General features: G+C 47.6%; 1 protein-coding gene across 3 annotated transcripts in view; it reads right to left on the minus strand.

Moving 5' to 3' along the window:
- LOC135898564 (scoloptoxin SSD14-like) overlaps positions 1 to 18,302 on the minus strand; it is a 58,118-nt gene that overhangs the window by 13,598 nt on the left and 26,218 nt on the right. For 2 of the 3 annotated variants that reach the window (XM_065427586.2, XM_065427585.1), the window contains exons 2-5: positions 16,185 to 16,406; positions 11,160 to 11,282; positions 5,884 to 5,981; positions 541 to 733 (exon numbers count right to left, since the gene is read on the minus strand). In XM_065427586.2, the coding sequence (XP_065283658.1) occupies positions 541 to 733; positions 5,884 to 5,981; positions 11,160 to 11,282; positions 16,185 to 16,321 (551 nt within the window). In that variant the 5' untranslated portion in view covers positions 16,322 to 16,406. Of the gene's footprint in view, positions 1 to 540; positions 734 to 5,883; positions 5,982 to 11,159; positions 11,283 to 16,184; positions 16,407 to 16,693; positions 16,829 to 18,302 lie in introns of those variants that run through there. The other variant, XM_065427587.1, reaches the window with a different exon arrangement.

Genomic DNA, 18,302 nt, shown 5'->3' on the forward strand with positions numbered 1-18,302 from the left:
AAAATTCAGTTGAAGTGTGTCACGTGGGCTTCTTGTCCTCTTTCCGCGTCTTTTTAGCGCTAGTTAACAATGTCTCAATTCAGGATTATGCACCAAGTAGCGTAGCTTGTTTTTCTAATTCTTTATGAGGGATTCTGGCTTCTGGTCAGAAAAGAAAAAGCTCCTGACTTCAAAAGGACACTAATTTCCTTCGCTGCCTTTGATACGTCTTAATGATATACAAGCGTTTATTACACATTTTTATTCTTAAATACTGGTACCAGTGATAGACAAATACACTTGAATTTATACACGCTTACTTTAAGATTGTATTTAACCTTCTGTTGTCTGCTGTGATCCGCAAATGTGTAAACTCGACTCAGTTAGGCCTTTAGCCGCGCCTCCGTGACTGTTGTATACATACCTGTAGCATGCGCTTCAATATACTTAATGAACTTAATTCTTTTTTTTTTTCACGCAGAGAGTCACTCTATACACTTGCTCAGCCTTTCTATAGCTGTATCGGCCGAGGATCGTCAACGTGCTGCGGCCGTGCCCCACCTCAGGTCCGGGTGGTTCCAGAGGTCCCCGCTCTTTCCGGACAGGACGCGTCCCAGGGACTCGGTGACGTTGAAGCCCCGCTCGCAGAGGTCGGCCACCGGGTCCAGCTTGTAGTGCCAGGCAAGCCGCCCGAACCTCTTGTTGGCCAGCTCTAGTCCTGCCAGGGCTCCTGGCACTCCCAGCGTCTCCGCCTCTGCTCGCGACAAATACTGTCCCACTTATTTCTATCGCTTTTCTGCCTCGCAAGCGAGATTCGATATATCCGTCTCCAGATTGTTCCACGAAATTTACTGAAAAAGCTGAAACACACAGTGCTTAGTCCAATTACATGTACATATAAGCACTTAACTATTATACAGAATCGTAATTTTCAAGAGTCCCAAACGATTAAAATCAAGCTTTATCAAAATCAGTTATGTTAGAGAATATCGCAACGTTAACAACTAAACTGCAGAGGCCATAATCTAACCATGGCTTTACATGTATACTCCAGATTGAAAACGACGTTGCGAAGGGCTCCTCAGACCCAGAGATAACATTACCTAACATTTTTGCGCGACGCATGTAGTACATGGAGGAGACCGTGCTGGTTCACGCAACCTGACTTCATCAGCGATGCGCTGCATGAAGCGTGAAACGTGTTGAAACGTAGCGGCAGCTGCTGTTGCAGCGTATACCGCACCATCTGTCGACCCATTTAGCCACCGTGCTTATACCGCCTGTTTCGCCGAGTACATTAAGTAATTTTTAAAAATCGCATGTGCCGGATGGTACAATTCTAACCCTTGAGTTGTATTGCTCCAACAAGTGGACATTATCTTCACGAGAAATCGAGATGCATAATCGGCTAATTAATAAAAATTCACTAATCAAGTTTTTATCTAACTACCTTACGGCGCATATTGCAATTTACAAATTGTAGCAAAGGAGATCGCAAGGCGGTTTTAAGTGTAACCAATTCTCGGGATGAGGACAGTTTGGAGATATTATTTTCAGAACTTTGCGAAGAAATACATTTGCAGTCCGTTTACTCTCGTGCTTCAACGCATAAAATAGTTTTGTTTAAGAAATAGGTGACACGGCAGCGCATTTTTGCTGCAAGTTTGATGTATGTCTCATATTGTCAAAATGATGTCATTCACAGAATAATTTTCAAGTGGATATTTCTTTCAGGCTCACGGACTACAATTTGTGAATTTCAATACGTGCCGTAAGGTAACTAGATAAAAATTTTAGTGGCATTTTCTTAAACAGTCTATCACATGCTGTTCGATTTCTCGTTCGAGTAATGCCCGCCTCTCCGAGCAGATCCGCTGAAGGTCTAAAACTGTGCTATCTCCCACAGGCGATTTTCAAAAATTACGTAAAGCGTTCGCAGAAACACCTGGTATACGTTGCTGAGGAAGAGCGCTTGCGGTAGCGCCAGCGACCGGAGCAGCGCACGCCAAGTGGAGCGCTCGTCCCCGTATACCTGCTGAACGCGCGCACTTGAGGTGGGAGGGCTTTGATGCGCGCTCTCTTTCCCCGCGCCTTAGTGTCGGGTGTCATCTGTGGCGTGGATAGGTCGTCTGGCACCCGGGGCCGATTGCTCTTCTGTCACTCCTCCCTCCACCCCCACCCTCCGGGTGTAGTCGAGGAAGGCGAGGATATCGACAATTTTCGGGGGTGTCTTCAGACGTATATGACACCTCGCCCCCTCCCCCCCCCCTACTGGCCCCGTGCACCCGGGGCCCACGGTCCCCCCCTCCCTCCTCGTCGCTACGCCACTGGGTGTCATCACGTGATCTGCTGACGTTACGAGACGCGGCACAGTGAAATGGTAAAGGAAGCGGCAGCAAGGAACCGTTCGCATGCGAAAGGCGGCTGCGTGACGTCGTACTGCCTCTAGTTCCTCAAACGCCCCTCGTGTTAGCGAGCGAGAGAGAAACTTTTATTGCCAAACGATTTACGTGCAATCGTCGGAGACCCTTTAGTCCAAAGCTCCACTAGCCTCGGCCGCCCACTTGACCTGTGTTATGAAGGACTGTTGTCCCGCCAGGTCTGAGCTGGTTAGCTGTGCCTCCCATTGCTCCATTTTGTGGTGTGTTTTATCAAACGGGTGTGATTCACAATCCCAAGTAATGTGTTGTAGTGTTGGTATGCATCCGCACCACGGGCAGTCGGGTCTGTAGCGAATGGGGAACATGGCATTCTGTAATTTAAGGTGGGGGAATACCCCAGTCTGAATTTTGCGCCAGCTGGCGGCTTCCTCTCCACTGAGTTGTGGGTGATGGGGAGGGTATTTTTTTCTAGTTGCACGCTGATGAGCGAGAATCTCCCGGGCAATCATTGGACTAGGGTCATTACAGTGGCTACCTGGGACCGTCCCAGTCGAGTTGGCCCGGTTAATAATACCTCGGGCTAGCGAATCGGCCAGTTCGTTCCCCTCAAGGCCTGTATATGACCTGGACACCATATGATCCGGTGATGATGGGCGAATTTCGTCGGTATTATTGAGTGACATGTTTTGGTCACGTGGCCCCTGAGAAAAAGGCGACATGCTTCTTGTGAGTCTGTTATTATGGTGACGCTCTTTTGCATACGTTCCGCGTGAGCGAGGGTCATTGCCACGGCGAAAGTTTCGGCAGCCGCCGGAGTACCTGCCTTGACGGATGCCGTAAATTGTTGCTGTGCTTTCGTGTCGACGATTGCCACTGCGTACCTCCTGATGTTCTTTTGGGGATCACTGGCGTTCGAGTGTACATTCGAATACGCTGCTGCGTCCGTGTATATTGTGTTGTACGTGGAATTATTTTCATACATTGTTCTAATATGTTGTGCGCGTGCTTTTCGCCTTGCTTTATTGTATTCAGGGTGCGTGCATATTTAATGCGACTCATACTGTTCATAAAACTAGCCTAATATTCTAACACCTCGCTATCGCTGTCGGTGCTTCCCCATTCGGGCGAAGCTGCAAGTCTTGAGATCGTGCTCGGCGCCCCGTAAACAAAGGGGGCATCGCACGCGCCGGCAGCCGTGGAGGCAGTCGGCGCTGGTCCAGAAACAAGAAATACCCGCCATCCATTCAGTTATAGGATGAAGGTTTCGACGAAGCCGTGCACGGCATGGCGCGCGTGATAGAGGTGCAGCGCTCCATGGCACTGAAGACACGTGTCCCTGTCAATCCCTGGTTCCTCGGAGCATCGTAAGTTCCACAATGGCGTCAAATGCGCGGCCCTGCAACGGTTCGGGTGAAAGACGCTGAACGCTTGATGTTTTTATTGCGACAGCAATTCTGTGGAGACTACAGCTGCATTTTACCGTCGGCGTCGCCGTCACGTGAAAAAAAAAATATGGAGTTTTACGTGCCAAAACCACTTTCTGATTATGAGGCACGCCGTACTGGAGGACTCCGGAAATTTTGACCACCCGGGGTTCTTTAACGTGCACCTAAATCTAAGTACACGGGTGTTTTCGCATTTCGCCCCCATCGAAATGCCGCCGCCGTGAGGTTCTGTATCAGGGAAAGTGTGTGAGGGAAAGCCGGCGAACGCGGTTCAATCTCGCGTGCGCAAGCGAGGAACGCGGCCCGTACGCGTGCCCTCTCCTGTGGCGCGCGAGGCAGGTGGGTGAGGCGAGGAACGAGGGCGTTTTAACGCGACAGCGTTAAGGAGCCCGTGTCGCAGAAAAGCCGGTGTCGTCGGCGTCGGCGGCGTTGGCCGTGAGCGATAAATCCCAGCAGGCACTTCGGTGCTTCAAAGCGGTACAAAAGCGCCTCTAGTGAATGCGGTGTTGCCTTAGAAACGAGCTGTTTCTAAGGCTCAGGCGTGCGTCGCTTGCTCAGGCGCACATTTCGTTGCCGCACCGAACGCTGCGTTGCTCGACGCTCACCGCGTCCGATGCGGGGCGCGTAGTCACTGCGCCGTAGCCCATTGCCTTACACCCCTTGGCGGGTCGACGGGAACGCTGTCGCGTTCCACTCTTGAAGGCGAAGCTTAAGCGTCTTCCATTTTTTTTTCTCCGGCGGCTGCTACCGTTGCTGCTATGGTGACTCGATGTCCGCTTGTCCTCCGTACAGAGTGCAGGCTAGTGGAGGCAACCACGGCATCTGTAACGGCGTTGGCCACGCGGATCGCGGACGCTGCAGTAGACGCCTTGGGCGGACGCCGTACGGACGCGTTGCCAGCGCTCGGGTGTCTTGAAAGCAACCTGCGACGTGGCCAAAGCTGTGCGCCCGCGCGGGCCTCATCTTCAAAGCGATCTGCGATGTTTGCAGAGTGCGCGTAGTGCCGGTAACTTCGTATGCGCTGTGCTTTCCACGTTTCGTACGCGTTGAAGCGACAGATGCACGGTGGTCAATTGGCTCACGGCTGCTGCCGCGATTCCTAGCTTCAGCGTTTTCACAGACAGTCCCCGCTGTCATCGAGCGATGTGTATTCATATTTACCTGTGCACGCGTGACAACGTGCTGGTTAATTTAGTTAAAACACGTTGACGGGCTAGTTGGTTTGAATCCATGATAGAACGTGTATGCGCGTCTGAACAAGGACGTAAAGAAACAGACACACAATGACAGCGCTGTCTCCATGTGTCTGTTTCTTTCTACGTCCTCGTTGAGTTACGCTTACATATTCTATCATTGTTAATTATGTTGTTAAGCGAATTTTTACGAGTTTATACGGCCGCTAAAACTACTATCCTTACTTCGTACAGCTATTTACTAATTTGCTATCGCAATCGGTGCTACGCCTTTCCGGCGGAACTGCGAATTTTTGCCAAGTGCTAGTGCATGCCCTCATCGCTTCATCTACAATGCAACTTTAGTAACACGGTGCTTTTCCCTTAAACTGAATCAAGAGTGTTCCCGAGGACTTCAGACAAGCAGCCTGTAGAGTAAATTTTTTCATGCAGAATTTTATTCCATTAAGCATTTCCATAGGTAAGATAACGAGTGCCCAAACCACGAATACCTGCAGTTTTTTTCTTGTTTGGTTTTAATTCTTTGCTCTTTAATTTGTTTCTTCGTATCTTTGTCACATCGACGTACTGATATTTCGTATCCCGTACGCAAATTTATGCAGTTCGTGTTTTGCCACGAAGTCGTTTCCTTTTTTGTGCCTGCCGCTGCGCTTACAGCTGCCCGTTATAGGCCGTGCGCAATGCATAGAAACTCAAGTCGCCATTCGTCGGCCCCAGACTGTAATTGTGTGCGTCAACGCTGCTCGTCAAGCGGCGTTGTGAGCTCACCGCAAGAGCACGCGCGCAGCACATGTCTATTGCGCATTTTGGCTAGATCGAGTCAGCTCTGACATGCGCTTGCGGCGGTTATACGTGGGACAAAGCACAGAAAGTGAAAGCCACAACCTTTCCAACCGCTGCTTTGCTTTTTCTGGAACTCTTCCGCGGAGAAGTTCTTGGGGGAGGAAGACAGCGCGTCGATCACGTGAGCCTGCCTGGTGGTCCTACAGGGAGAACAAAGTTCATTCGCTTTTCGGCAGATGGTTGCGAACCTCAAAAAAAAAAAAAGAATATTCCAAGAGGATGTCATAGGCAGACTAAGTATGTCTTATGAGCTTGCACACAACGAAATTCACTGGTTAGATAAACTAGAACTGACGTGCACACCGCGAAATTATTATTTGATTGGTTGATTGATCGATTCATGTGATTGGTTTATTCATGAGGTGAGTGGTGCGCGAACCTGTAACCGCCCCTGAAAACGATGCGAGACCACCACCCACCACTGCAGCTGTCAAGGACAATGCTCCAAGGTGAATCGGCCAATCCGGGAGTCAGTGCTCTACCGAGACGAACCGCAGCGCCTTTGCTTAATTACGAGGCATAGTGATGTTTTACGGTGTTGTTGATGAGCACAAACCACTTTCTGATTATTTAGATTGCGTTTTGACAGTTTACGCTTTCTTTCTGTCTCTCTTTTGTAAGGTGTACAGGTCAATCGCAGAGTCAGTGCAGTATCGGCCATATGAACAAATAAACTGCATTCAACGCAACTGGTATTAGATTTAGATAAAGTACTCATTATAGAACCCCAGATTTAAGTTAAGCGCTCTCATTCCTTACACTAAAAAATATATGAAGCCAAAAGACAGTGAAGCAAATGAAACCGAAGGAAAATTAATGTATTTATTGGAATTTAGAATTCATTAGAAGAGACGGTCGAAATTTCCGATATGCTTCAAATCACGTTCTTTCTTTTAGCGTTGGGGATCAGGCTACCGCTGCAGCAAGTTATCTCTTATAACGCTTTCATTTTTCTTTTACTTATTAAGAATGTGAAGGGAATAGTAGTAGGAGGAGGAAATAAAGAGAGAAGGCAGGGACGTTAACCAGAAATGCGTCTGGTTGGCTACCCTACTTTGGGGGACGGGAAAGAGGGAATAGAAATATAAGATACAGAAAGGGAGGGCGAGGAAAGCCGCGGTGAGCTCGCGCATGCACGCGGAGGGCCTGAGCGACTCAAAGACGTTCACATAGGCCTGTCGCCCTCAAGAAAGACAAAAGTGCCTTCATAGCTTTGTGGGCCGACGAACGACGGTCTTCAAGGAGCACCTTCACAGACAACGGCCGATAATCCAGTCATCGCAGTGCGATAGATAATGTCTGTCTTTCCAATTGAAATCGATGACAATGACACAATAAATGTTCCATGTTCTCTTCCACGCCGCAGACAATGTGAAGCTTATCGCTAAACTTATAGTCCTCACTGATAAGGAATTCGACATTTGAACTTAAAAAATCTTGTTTTCTTTTGCTTTCTTTTGCCTTATTGTACATTGATCTTATAACTGTTTTGTAACTACCCAATCGTATTGCATGACTGGTTTTACAACTGTTAATTTGCTTGCACAATGGAACTATAATGCAAATCGTCGTGTCATTGCTGCTGCAGGGGTGGCTAGAGCTTAGTAAAACCATGCAGGCGCACATTCTTTCTCTGGCCACCTATTTTCGCAGTAACGTCGTCTTGTTTACAGCGAAAAAATTGATTGATTGATTGATTGATTGATTGATTGATTGATTGATTGATTGATTGATTGATTGATTGATCTAACTGATGTCCCAAATATGCAGAGTACAGTATACTGTCTACATGTGCTGTTGTTTCTGGTCAGAAGAATTCATTTTACGAGACCGCAAGTGCGAACTGTGTGTTTAATTCGTTCACAGAGAGCACAAAAGAATCAATCTCATATACACTTGATCCACATCTTGAGTATACCAGCTAGACCCTCAGGATCCACGACACATCGACACCCTCTTACACCGTATCTGCCTCGGAAGTGCTTACAAAAAGCACCTGTTATTTGGAATTAAGCGCGAGACTTCTACGTTATTTTCGTGCAGCCACGACGACGAGGATGCATACTACTTACTCCTCGACTGTACCCAGGCACATTACACTAGACAGCGCCTCAAACAAGAACTCCGTTTACTTGGCTCATTTGAAAATTTTTCACTTGCCAAAATGTTAGGCCCATGGCCATCAAATGTACTGCATCGCAAAGCAATGAAATTGTTTCAACGGTTCTTTAAGGACGCTGTATTTTGTGACTGATGTTGAGTCCAGTGCATCGTGTGTGCCTCATTCTTTCACTTGAAAATTGTGTGCGCCAAACATTCCCGGACTTTGTTACAACGAAAACTTCTTGATATAGACTTTTACTCTTAGTGCTGCTACATAAATTCTTCGGTTTTATTAAAGCGAAGCTTTCTTTGCCTACTTTCCCGGGTTTCGCATGACTTTTTGGCTGTTCGTGAAGTGTGCTGTTGGGTCGGTCGCTATCTCGGCAGATATATTTCTGGATATATATGCGAAGGTTATATGATATTAAAAGGGAAATGTCTCATACCAACCTTGTCTGCTGGCCAAGCATGCAAATGATAATTATAGTAACTATATATGAACTATTATATTAGGTTGATCTCTACATAAAACCATTACATATAATGTCGACTCACAGGCATCTCTAAAGCGCACCGATATGTTAATTGAATGATTAATTATATTTAACGGATTCTTTAATTTACTTTATTTCCTTTGATTTAGCCACTAAGCATTTGCTTAAGACCGTTCTTGGCCGATTCTCCAGAATGGGCATGTCCTACCGCGATTCCTACACAAGACCTGAACATTTCATGTCGCCTCAGAGATATAGCTAAAGCACATCGATTTGGGAATAGAGTGGTTAAATATATTTCAATTTTTTTTTACTTTCTTTGATGTAGCCATTTGATTAGACAACAACTGACGAATCAAGCTCACCAGTAATACGGATAAACGTCACCGACATTTTCTCCACAAGAAACGAAGGACGGCAGATGTGCAGGCAGACATGGTGCATCCCTTGGTAACAGTTGCCAGCTAGCTCTTTTTCTCTGTTGTCTTTGTGATTTTTGTTTATGCGTACAAATATAATGATAACAATAAAATGCGTTTTCCTCTGCGAGGTGCTGTGGTGAAGAGTTCCAGATTAATTGTGATTACCCGAAGTTATTTAATTTAAATAAACGCTTTAAGAAAAATTAAAGTGTCTATGCATCCATATTTATTTGCTCCAGTTTTCTTGATTTTACGATATGGATTGTATTCGTGGCTGCAAATGAAAACTTGAGCCACGTAGTCTTGAGCTGCTCAGGTTTAACAATTCGATTCAAGAACGTTGAACTCACATCGCGCTAATTTGTCAGAGTTTCACCGCGTAAAGGCTGCGGGTGCTTTGCATCCATTTCGACATCATGCTTTCTTCAAGTATCGGGCGTATTTGTCACGTATCTTCTTTTTCTGCACTATATGCATGCGACCTTGTACAGACGTCCAAAGTATAGAGATTCATTACGTAACGTCACAACGCTTCTGCAATGAGTCACTGAACAAACGAAACCAGCTGTCATTACAACCGGTGGCTGTGGAGTGCTGTTGGGCACTACTTAATAACCAGCCGAACATTTCGTACCGAAGTATGGTCATTTTACCTTAAAATATAACTGTGACGGTTTCGCACAACTTGTACAGAAGACGAGGCTTTTTTTTTACGCACACCTCTTTTATTCATGACCGATGAGGTGCGCATAGCGTCACGTAAATGCAATTGCGACCACTGTCCGGATTGCAACCGCTGTCATGTATACTAAAGACACTAGCGCATATATATTTTGCGTGTGCCCAGAATACACGCAGAAGCGACAGGCTTTAGCCTATTTGGCTATCAACGCATTCTCGCATGATCATTTTTTAATCAAACTATAGATCACTACACGAACTCTGTAAGTATAATGTCGGCTGATAGGTGTTGCTAAACCACACAGATGGATGGATGGATGAAAAAAACTTTATTGACGGTCCTGAGATACGAGATTATTGCGCAGTGGGCTGCTCCCACGTTCGGAAGTGCAGGCCGAGCCTGGCCGCCGCATCGTGGGCTCTCTGCACTACCCAGATTTGGTCCCCGTAGTCGGGATTTCGCAGTGAGATATACCATCTTGACTAGTATGCTTGATCTGTGCCTCGTAACGAGGGGCATCGCCAGAGGATATGTTCTAAGTTGGCTGAATCGCCGCACTGAAGGCAGGTAATGCTACGAGTAGTATACGTGTCTGGATAGATTGAGTGCAAGAAAAATGTGTTGGGGTATATCCCCGTCTGCAAAAGTGTGGGAGTGATTGCGCTTTGGTCAGCTCCTTATGTGGGAGCGGATAGACCCTCCTACTAAGGTAAAGGTGTTGCGTGACCTCTTTGTATGTGGTGGGAGAATCTCTATTGTAGGGTGTCGTGGGCTGGGGGATTCTCGCCACAGATCTCTCGGTGAAATGTGAAATAGCGCATGGTTTACAGCGGCTTCGTTGAATTTGTTGTATTTCCTGTATTTCTCGTTCCGAATTCTTGGGTCACTGGGCAGGTACCACTGGATATGAACCAATGCTTGGCCAGTCCCCAAAACGGATGTGTGCCACTGTGAACCAAGGGGTATAGAAGCCTTACATGCATTTACTTGAGTGTAGTACTTCTCTCTGCATACACCTGCTCACACCATTCTTCCCATGACAAGCGTCAAGCATCGATAGACATTATTTTTATATTCTATAATGCTCGCACTCCGCCTGTAACGCTGAGCTTGCAGGAATCCGCCCCATGCCTTTTCTAACGTATACGCGTAACACAGCATACACTTTGTAATACAGCTGTAATACGACCGATGGCGGTCGATCCGAATAAAGCTTGTTCTTGTTCGGGATCCCTGTTTCACTCGCCAATGGTAGTAGCAAGACATATACGCTCCAAGCTTTCTGCGCCTTCTCGTCCCACTGCTTGCACTCTGGCCTGTATATACTAACAGCCCAATTTTCTCATTTTTTCCCGCCACTTGCACTAACACAATCATTTCGTAAGGTGCGGCAGCTACATGGTGTGTCCGTCGCCCCCCCCCCCTTCCCCCTGGCTACACCAATATCACAGATTGACCGAAAATACTAGAAATGTAGCCAACCCTGCTTTTCCGAGTATCAGCTGCAGTGCAAAGAACACGTGCAGTGCTAACAATGAAATCATGTGCAAAATAAATGATTGCGCGACAGGGCCGAAGCCATGCACTGTTGGTGAATATATGTGATAGGCGCGTTACCTGTTGTAGATGAGCATGACAAGTCCGCCGCCCAAGCTCCACGCCTGCGGCCTCAGCGCCACGTTGCACACACTCAGCGCAATGGCGGCATCCATGGCGTTGCCCCCTGTGTCCAGTAGGTCTCTGCGGCCAACATAAGCATCGATGCAAAGTACTCGCTACAATGCAAGGAAGCACGCTGCACGCTCAATACTGCCAGCCGGCCTCCAATTTGGGATGAGGCCGGACTTCCACCCCTCCCCCCCCCCTTCCCGGCTATATCCGCTAGCACTTTCCATTTAGTTAAAATTAAAGCTGTAATAAAATTAAAACAAATCGGTACATTAAATGAAAATCATTAAAATTTTATGCGGCCGAGAAAGCTTTTCTGAGCGGAGAACGTCGCAATATAAGGTTGAACATTCTTTTCACAATTTGCACCGAAGCAGTACACCCAGACAGTGATGGCGTCGGTACCTGAGTAGTAGGTTTACTTGCTATTACGATTACTTAATGCGATTATCGTCCTTAGGATACTTCACGCACTTTCCGATGTCTCTAAGCGTTTTCCTAACAACTTGGGTGACTGGGTAGTCCCCAGCATCGGGCTGCTGTGCTGAGAGAACAGGGTTCGAAACAAGCTGCAGGACCAACGTGGCTCGCTGGGTGTGCCACCGGGTATGTGCCTCTCTTCAATGACGAACAAATATCCTTGAAAGCTTCCCTGGTGCTGGGTGGAATCGAACCCGCGTCATATAAAGTGCTACCCACAAGCTTAGGGAACTAGGTCGTAAAAATAATCTGCTTACACCAACTCCTAATCTGCACGGTTTGCTTCGAAGTAGTCACCTTGAGCATGTATTCTTCGATCCCAGCGTTTCTCTTACGATTTCATGCATGCGTGCATGGAAGCCTTCAGGTGCGAATGCATTGAGGAGCTCCTGCGATTCCGACTGCATCTCTTCAACTGTGCTATACCGACGCCCATTCAGCCTCAGTTTAATTTTCCAGAACAAGAAAATGTCACAGGGGACAAGGTCAGGTAAACTGGGCAAATGCGGAAGCACTGCGATGTGTTTGGAAGTCAGGAACTATCGAACAACGAGTGATGCGCGAGCGGACGTGTTGTCGTGGTGAAGAAGCTAGTTGTTCTTCTATTTCTCCGTACGTTTGCGTCAAATAATGCTCTCTTTTAAGCGTTTCAAACTTCACAGTAAAACTTGCTATTGATGGTTTGTCTAGGATGTACGAATTCCTTGTGGATAATTCCGTCAAAGTCAAAGAAAACAATCAGCATGGACTTAGCATGACCACGATGTATTTTCTTTTTCGGCCATGGTCAATTGGACGAGTTCAACTTTAATACTCGTGTTCGGCTTCAGCAGCATCGCGGTAAAGCCATGTTTCATCGCTGGTTATGACATTTACCTGAGGTTGTCTCTGACTTGCTGCATCAGTTACGTGCAGAGAGAAACACGGTGGAGCTGCTCTTTGTCGCTGAGCAGTCATGGCACAAATTTGGCAGAAATGCCTCTCATGTTCAAAATGCCCTAGAAAATTCGTTGAACTGTGCTGTATGACTGTCCTACAATATCACAGACATCCTTTATAATACCGAGACCGATCAAGTTGTCCAGCGCTGTTTATCCCCCCCCCCCCCAAAAAAAAATAAACAGAAGGCAACGCCCCAGCACATGCGCGAAGAAGTAGAACAGGGAAGATGATGGCTATGTACAAATGAAAACGACGAAGTACGTTAATAGTGCTTACACTATATAGTTAGCTTGTGATTTGCAAGGATATCCGCGCGAACTTCTGCTGTCGTTTCCGATGTCGTGATTATTTCAGACGCCTACGACGCTTATCGTCATTAACAGATGTTTGGCCATCTTTGAAGCGTTTACACCTTATAGACGTCGTCTCTCGTCACGGCATCAACTCCAAAACCTTCCTGTAATATACGATGGGTTTCCGCCGCAGCACTGTTCAAGTTGATAGAAAACTTGATGCAGGTTATTTGTTCCTTAAAGTCTGTCATATTCGCTTAGAAGAAATACGCCGAATCAATAAAACACAGCGTTGCAAAACTACATTCAGCAAAACAACACTTCTTCTCAGCTGCCCGGCTGTCAGCATACTATTACACAAGAAATATTGCTCGCCACATTGTTAGGGTTGGCGTCTGGCACCACGTGCAGAAAAGAATTTCAACCGACCATCTCTCACCCTGCCTCGTCGAAATGAGGCGTGACTGCTCCTGCTACGGTTGGCGTCCCGCACCACGTGCAGAAAGAACTTTCTCTCACCCGACCTTCACACACCTTGCCTCGTTGAAATGAAGCGTGACTTTCTAATTCGCCATGACCGTTTCGAGTGTCTGCCGGTCTGGCGGAAGCCCCGCAGAGTACACGCCTCTTTTGTGTGTGTGTGTGCGACTTTAGAGGGACCCGTTCCTCGAACGGCCAAAAGGAGAACTTCCACGAACCAGCAACGCGCAAGGGAGACGGACAAGCGTCTACAATTCCAGGAGGCGGGGCGGCCTCCTCCTTTCAGCAGGCTTTCAGTGCCGGTCACGTGACGTCGACGGAAGCAAGATCCCCCACGATTGTAGAGAGCCTATTTAAGGGGCTCCGAAATGTGCTTTTGATCACTTCATGCTCTCCTAATTTTCTTTCACCAACTTTTGAATAAACCATGCAAGTTTCGCACAAGAAATCGTCTCGCCCTTGCTTGGTCGCATGGTCTACCGGATGCCTGCAGCCCGCCGACAACGCCACGCTACCCAATAAGTAACGTCAGTCGAGCTTCGATAGGCAGGCGCCGCTATAACTCGGCAGCACTACGGTACGCTACCCTGGAGTACGCAACAACATCTAGCATTCGAAAATTTATAACAACCAGCTCGCAGGAGCTAAAGAAATTCCCCGAACTTTTGGGTAGCACTTCGTATATTCAGATAGTCTTGTTTGAATTTCGCACACGCTGCACGCGCGGACTTCGTGGTGGCGGCGCTAGGTGACGCTGCTAGTCCAGATGGAATCGCAAGAAAGCAGCCCGACAGCATGCATGCCACATACATGACACATCTCTGTCAGCGGCCACGGCATCCACAGCCGCATGGGCGATTTCATGTGCAATTCCGAGGGGGGGGGGGGGCAGGGTGGTGTGAGGTGGGGAGGGCTACGCTTGTCCGTGGCGTCAGCTGCTGAGGTCTGTCCGCTGTGCCAGCGTGTGTGACGGAGATCACTGGCCCTTCAAGGGGCGATGGCGAGCGGCTACGAGTAAAGTTCGATGTGACGCTCCCTTGGGCGCTGTTACCGCTAACACTGGTGGCACGATTTCCCTGCAACGAAGGGCCACTTTTGTCGTTCGTGGAACGAACGCGTGAGAAGTGTCGCGCAAGACGGACGGTGGGGTAACGATATACGATATGTCGCCATGTATAGAAAAAAAGAACTGCATAAGCGGAGGTCTGTCTGCGGCGACTGCTGTGAATTGCGCCCACGCGTCACTCACGCGCTGTCTGACGCGATCTCCCGATTAGCGAGGCAGTCGCGTCACATTTCGCTCCGTTTGCAATGTGCCACACGAAACGGATTGTCCGCGCCAGCTACGCTACTCACAGTGATCTCTTCCTACTATAAACCGTGTACCTATATAATCATAATACAAAATACTGACACGCGAAATGAAAACACATATAAGCTGCGTTCAAATTTTGCATTAGAGAGTACAGTAATCCTCGGTGATTTATTAACTACTTCACATATACTTGAAAGGGAAATTTTGTCATCTACCAGAATGTAGCACAAAGCTACAAAGGAATTCCAAGCGGGTTTCTCAGAAAGAGCGATTCGCAGTTGAGGAAAAGTTCGTCCTGGTCCGAGACCACGGTGTATCCGAGACACGAGCCCCAGACCAACGCCTTTCCGCGGCGGTCGCTCTACCATCCTAGCTAAGCAGGAGGCCAGTATGTCGCAGGCGCGAGGGCGAATTAATCGACAACTGGGAGCACAGGGACGCAGAATATGGCGAATCACTTCTGCGGAGTTCCTCTAGGTGGGTCAAGTATAATAGAAACTCGTATCAGAGAAACCCGTATGGGTTTCCTTTGTATACCTTCGTGATACATTCACCCGCCGTGGTTGCTCAGTGGCTATGGTGTTGGGCTGCTGAGCACGAGGTCGCGGGATCAAATCCCGGCCACGGCGGCCGCATTTCGATGGGGGCGAAATGCGAAAACACCCGTGTGCTTAGATTTAGGTGCACGTTAAAGAACCCCAGGTGGTCAAAATTTCCGGAGTCCTCCACTACGGCGTGCCTCATAATCAGAATGTGGTTTTGGCACGTAAAACCCCAGATATTATTATTCGTGATACATTCATGTGGATGACAATTTTTCCCTGTCATGATACTTCTTCCAGCTAGGGGGAGTTCCGCAGAAGTGATTTGCCATATTCAGAGGCACTACGAGCCGGCCGGCCCACGGCAGCGCATCGCCCGCAGGGCACGACCTGTTCGAACAACCTCCGCAAACCCGGCGCGGCCAAGAGGCACGCGCGTGCACTTGGCTCGCAGGTGGCGGACGGGGTCCGTCATTTTCTCTATATTTTCATCTCGCAAGTACTGGTATTTATGCGTTCGCAACAGTTGTCAATGCAAAAACAACAGTGCCCGTGGCGACTATACGTGGTGGGTTTCAGCCATAATCTGTCAGCCTAGCCAGACCATTGCAATGTAAGGATTCCTTTCGATCGATTCTATTCCTTTTCTATCGCTCACCTCTCACGGCCGGTCGATCCCGGTGATCACGTGGAAAGAGCACCACGCAGACAACTGAACAACCACGGCAAGTAATACTATTAGAGTATAATCGTTACTAATCCCGGCCCTGAGCGTGCTGGTAGTGAGGTGCGGCGCGGTCCTGCCGCTCCGCTCGAGTGTCAAGGAGGAGCGCTGCGCGTGCGCGCCCGCTCGGCTGCCGTGCACGAGCCCCCTAGTGCTTGCCGTACGTGCACGCAGCCAGAGACGAAGCCGTGTACGCACCGGGCGAGCTGCCTGCAGGGTGGGTCGTCCCACGCGAGCACCATGGGCGGCGCTTGGACGCGCACCAGCGGCGTGGGTCCCTCGGGGATGGTGGTGTTGTAGAAGGCGAGCCGCAGCTTCTCCGCCTGTGGAAGCATGCGGCTCAGAGCGAAGTACAGCCCGATTGCCGACACCACCAGGTACACCAGGATGATGATGAGGTCGCTCCACCGGAACACGAACCTGCGTCGCACAGACTTCCTGGACACTGCAGCACTGGTCGAGACTGACGTTCGGTTCAGGCACCGCTAAGAATATCAAACTACAACGTGTAAGAATGAAAAGTGCTCTTCATTTCTACACCTTTTCGCTTCACTATACAAGGTTCTGAAGCTGGGCTAGTCTGCCGCGCACCTTCATAATGAATAAATAAATAAATAAATAAATAAATAAATAAATAAATAAATAAATAAATAAATAAATAAATAAATAAATAAATAAAAATAAAAAGGTAGTGCAAACTACGTTACCACGAAAAGAAATGTTGCCCTGCAGCCAAATAGCCCTATACTTATCACTCTTGTACAGGTATACAGTTCATCTACACTAGGCTCTTTCAGGCCACATTTGCAAATACGTGTCGGTACTCCCGGAAGTACGCATTAGCCTAGGCGTCACCCTCATCCACGCTTGAAATAAACTGCCAGTTATGTGCAAAAAAAAAAAACCATCATTGTTAAAGAATTCATCAACGCATGCGCAAACGAAATAAGTTTAGGGAATTCTTTGCATGAATGAACTGCTACTGAATCTATTCGCGGAAACACGACACAGATCCAACGAAGAACCAGCCACGGCATGCCTGTGGGAATCAATTCTTGAGCACCTTATTGCTACATATTCAAACACTCCTATTGTGGTTTTCTATGCCATACACCTAAATATTCGCTGCTCCGACATGTTCCTTCTAATCGCTGTCGTATGGCCCCGCTCGTGTATGCGTACATACTATTTGTCAATGCAGCAAAATATTTAGGAACGAGTTATCTGTGCATATATGTTTCTGTTACTTTGCAAAAGGATCAGAAGTTTTCTGTTGTTGTGTATTCACTAATCTCATTTTTTTAGATGTTGGGGAAAGGCCTACCATACAGTTCGTAAATCTGCCATGCCACCTGGATTCATCATTGCGCAAGAACGATAGAACGATCGTTTTCAATAGTTTTCACGCCCGTGTTGCACATTTAGCATAAACCACTAGATTGTGGGAGGACAGCGTAATTATTGTATACCTGTATGATTTGAATGTACAGACATGTAAAATATGTTGGCAGAATTAAACCATCAGTTGTTTTTTTTAGAACAGCATTGTTACCTTTATAGAACGCTCAATAACAACATTTCCGCAATCGTCACACGTGCACCGACATTTTGCACAGTAAGCTGCCGTTCACAATTTTAGAGGGCAGGCGCACTCATATTATGAATTGACGTTTATCGATATGGTAGAAACGAAACGTATACGATCCGTATATGCTCAGGTGACCAGTGCTATAACCGAAGTGCTGAAATTGATAGGATATAAGAAAGCAACTCGGTAAGAAGTTGATGGCCGTGCAACGAGCGATGAAACGAAAAATTCTAGACGTACCTTTAAGAAACAGTAAGACAATAGCATGCATCTTAGAGGAAGTGGGTGCCGCTGATACGTTAGCTGAGATTAAAAGAATGAAGTGCCGTCGGACAGTTCATGTGAGGCGCATAGGGCAGATAAATAGCGGTGATCGTTAATTAGGGTAACCGAACGAGGCGCCAAGGAAAGGAAATGCAGGTGATAACATGCAGTTTGGACAGTGCGATGAGACGAGGAAATTTGCAAGTGAAGGATGGTGTTGGCTGCTGTGAGACAGGAGTAATTGAAACTCGTTGGGACAAGCCTTAGCTCTGGAAGTGGTCATAAAAATGTGACGATCGCAATGATGATGACCCACCACGGTAACTTAAGTGCGGTCGCGCTGAAGAGCTCGAGGGGGTTGTTTCAATCCTTGTCGCTGCGGCCACTTCTTATAGGGGCTAAAGGCAAGAACGTTCGTGCACTTAGATTTAGCTGTAATTAAAGAAAGCGAGAGATTCAGTGGT

The sequence above is a fragment of the Dermacentor albipictus genome, chromosome 2 (genome assembly GCF_038994185.2).
Source record: "Dermacentor albipictus isolate Rhodes 1998 colony chromosome 2, USDA_Dalb.pri_finalv2, whole genome shotgun sequence".
NCBI lineage: Eukaryota > Metazoa > Arthropoda > Arachnida > Ixodida > Ixodidae > Dermacentor > Dermacentor albipictus.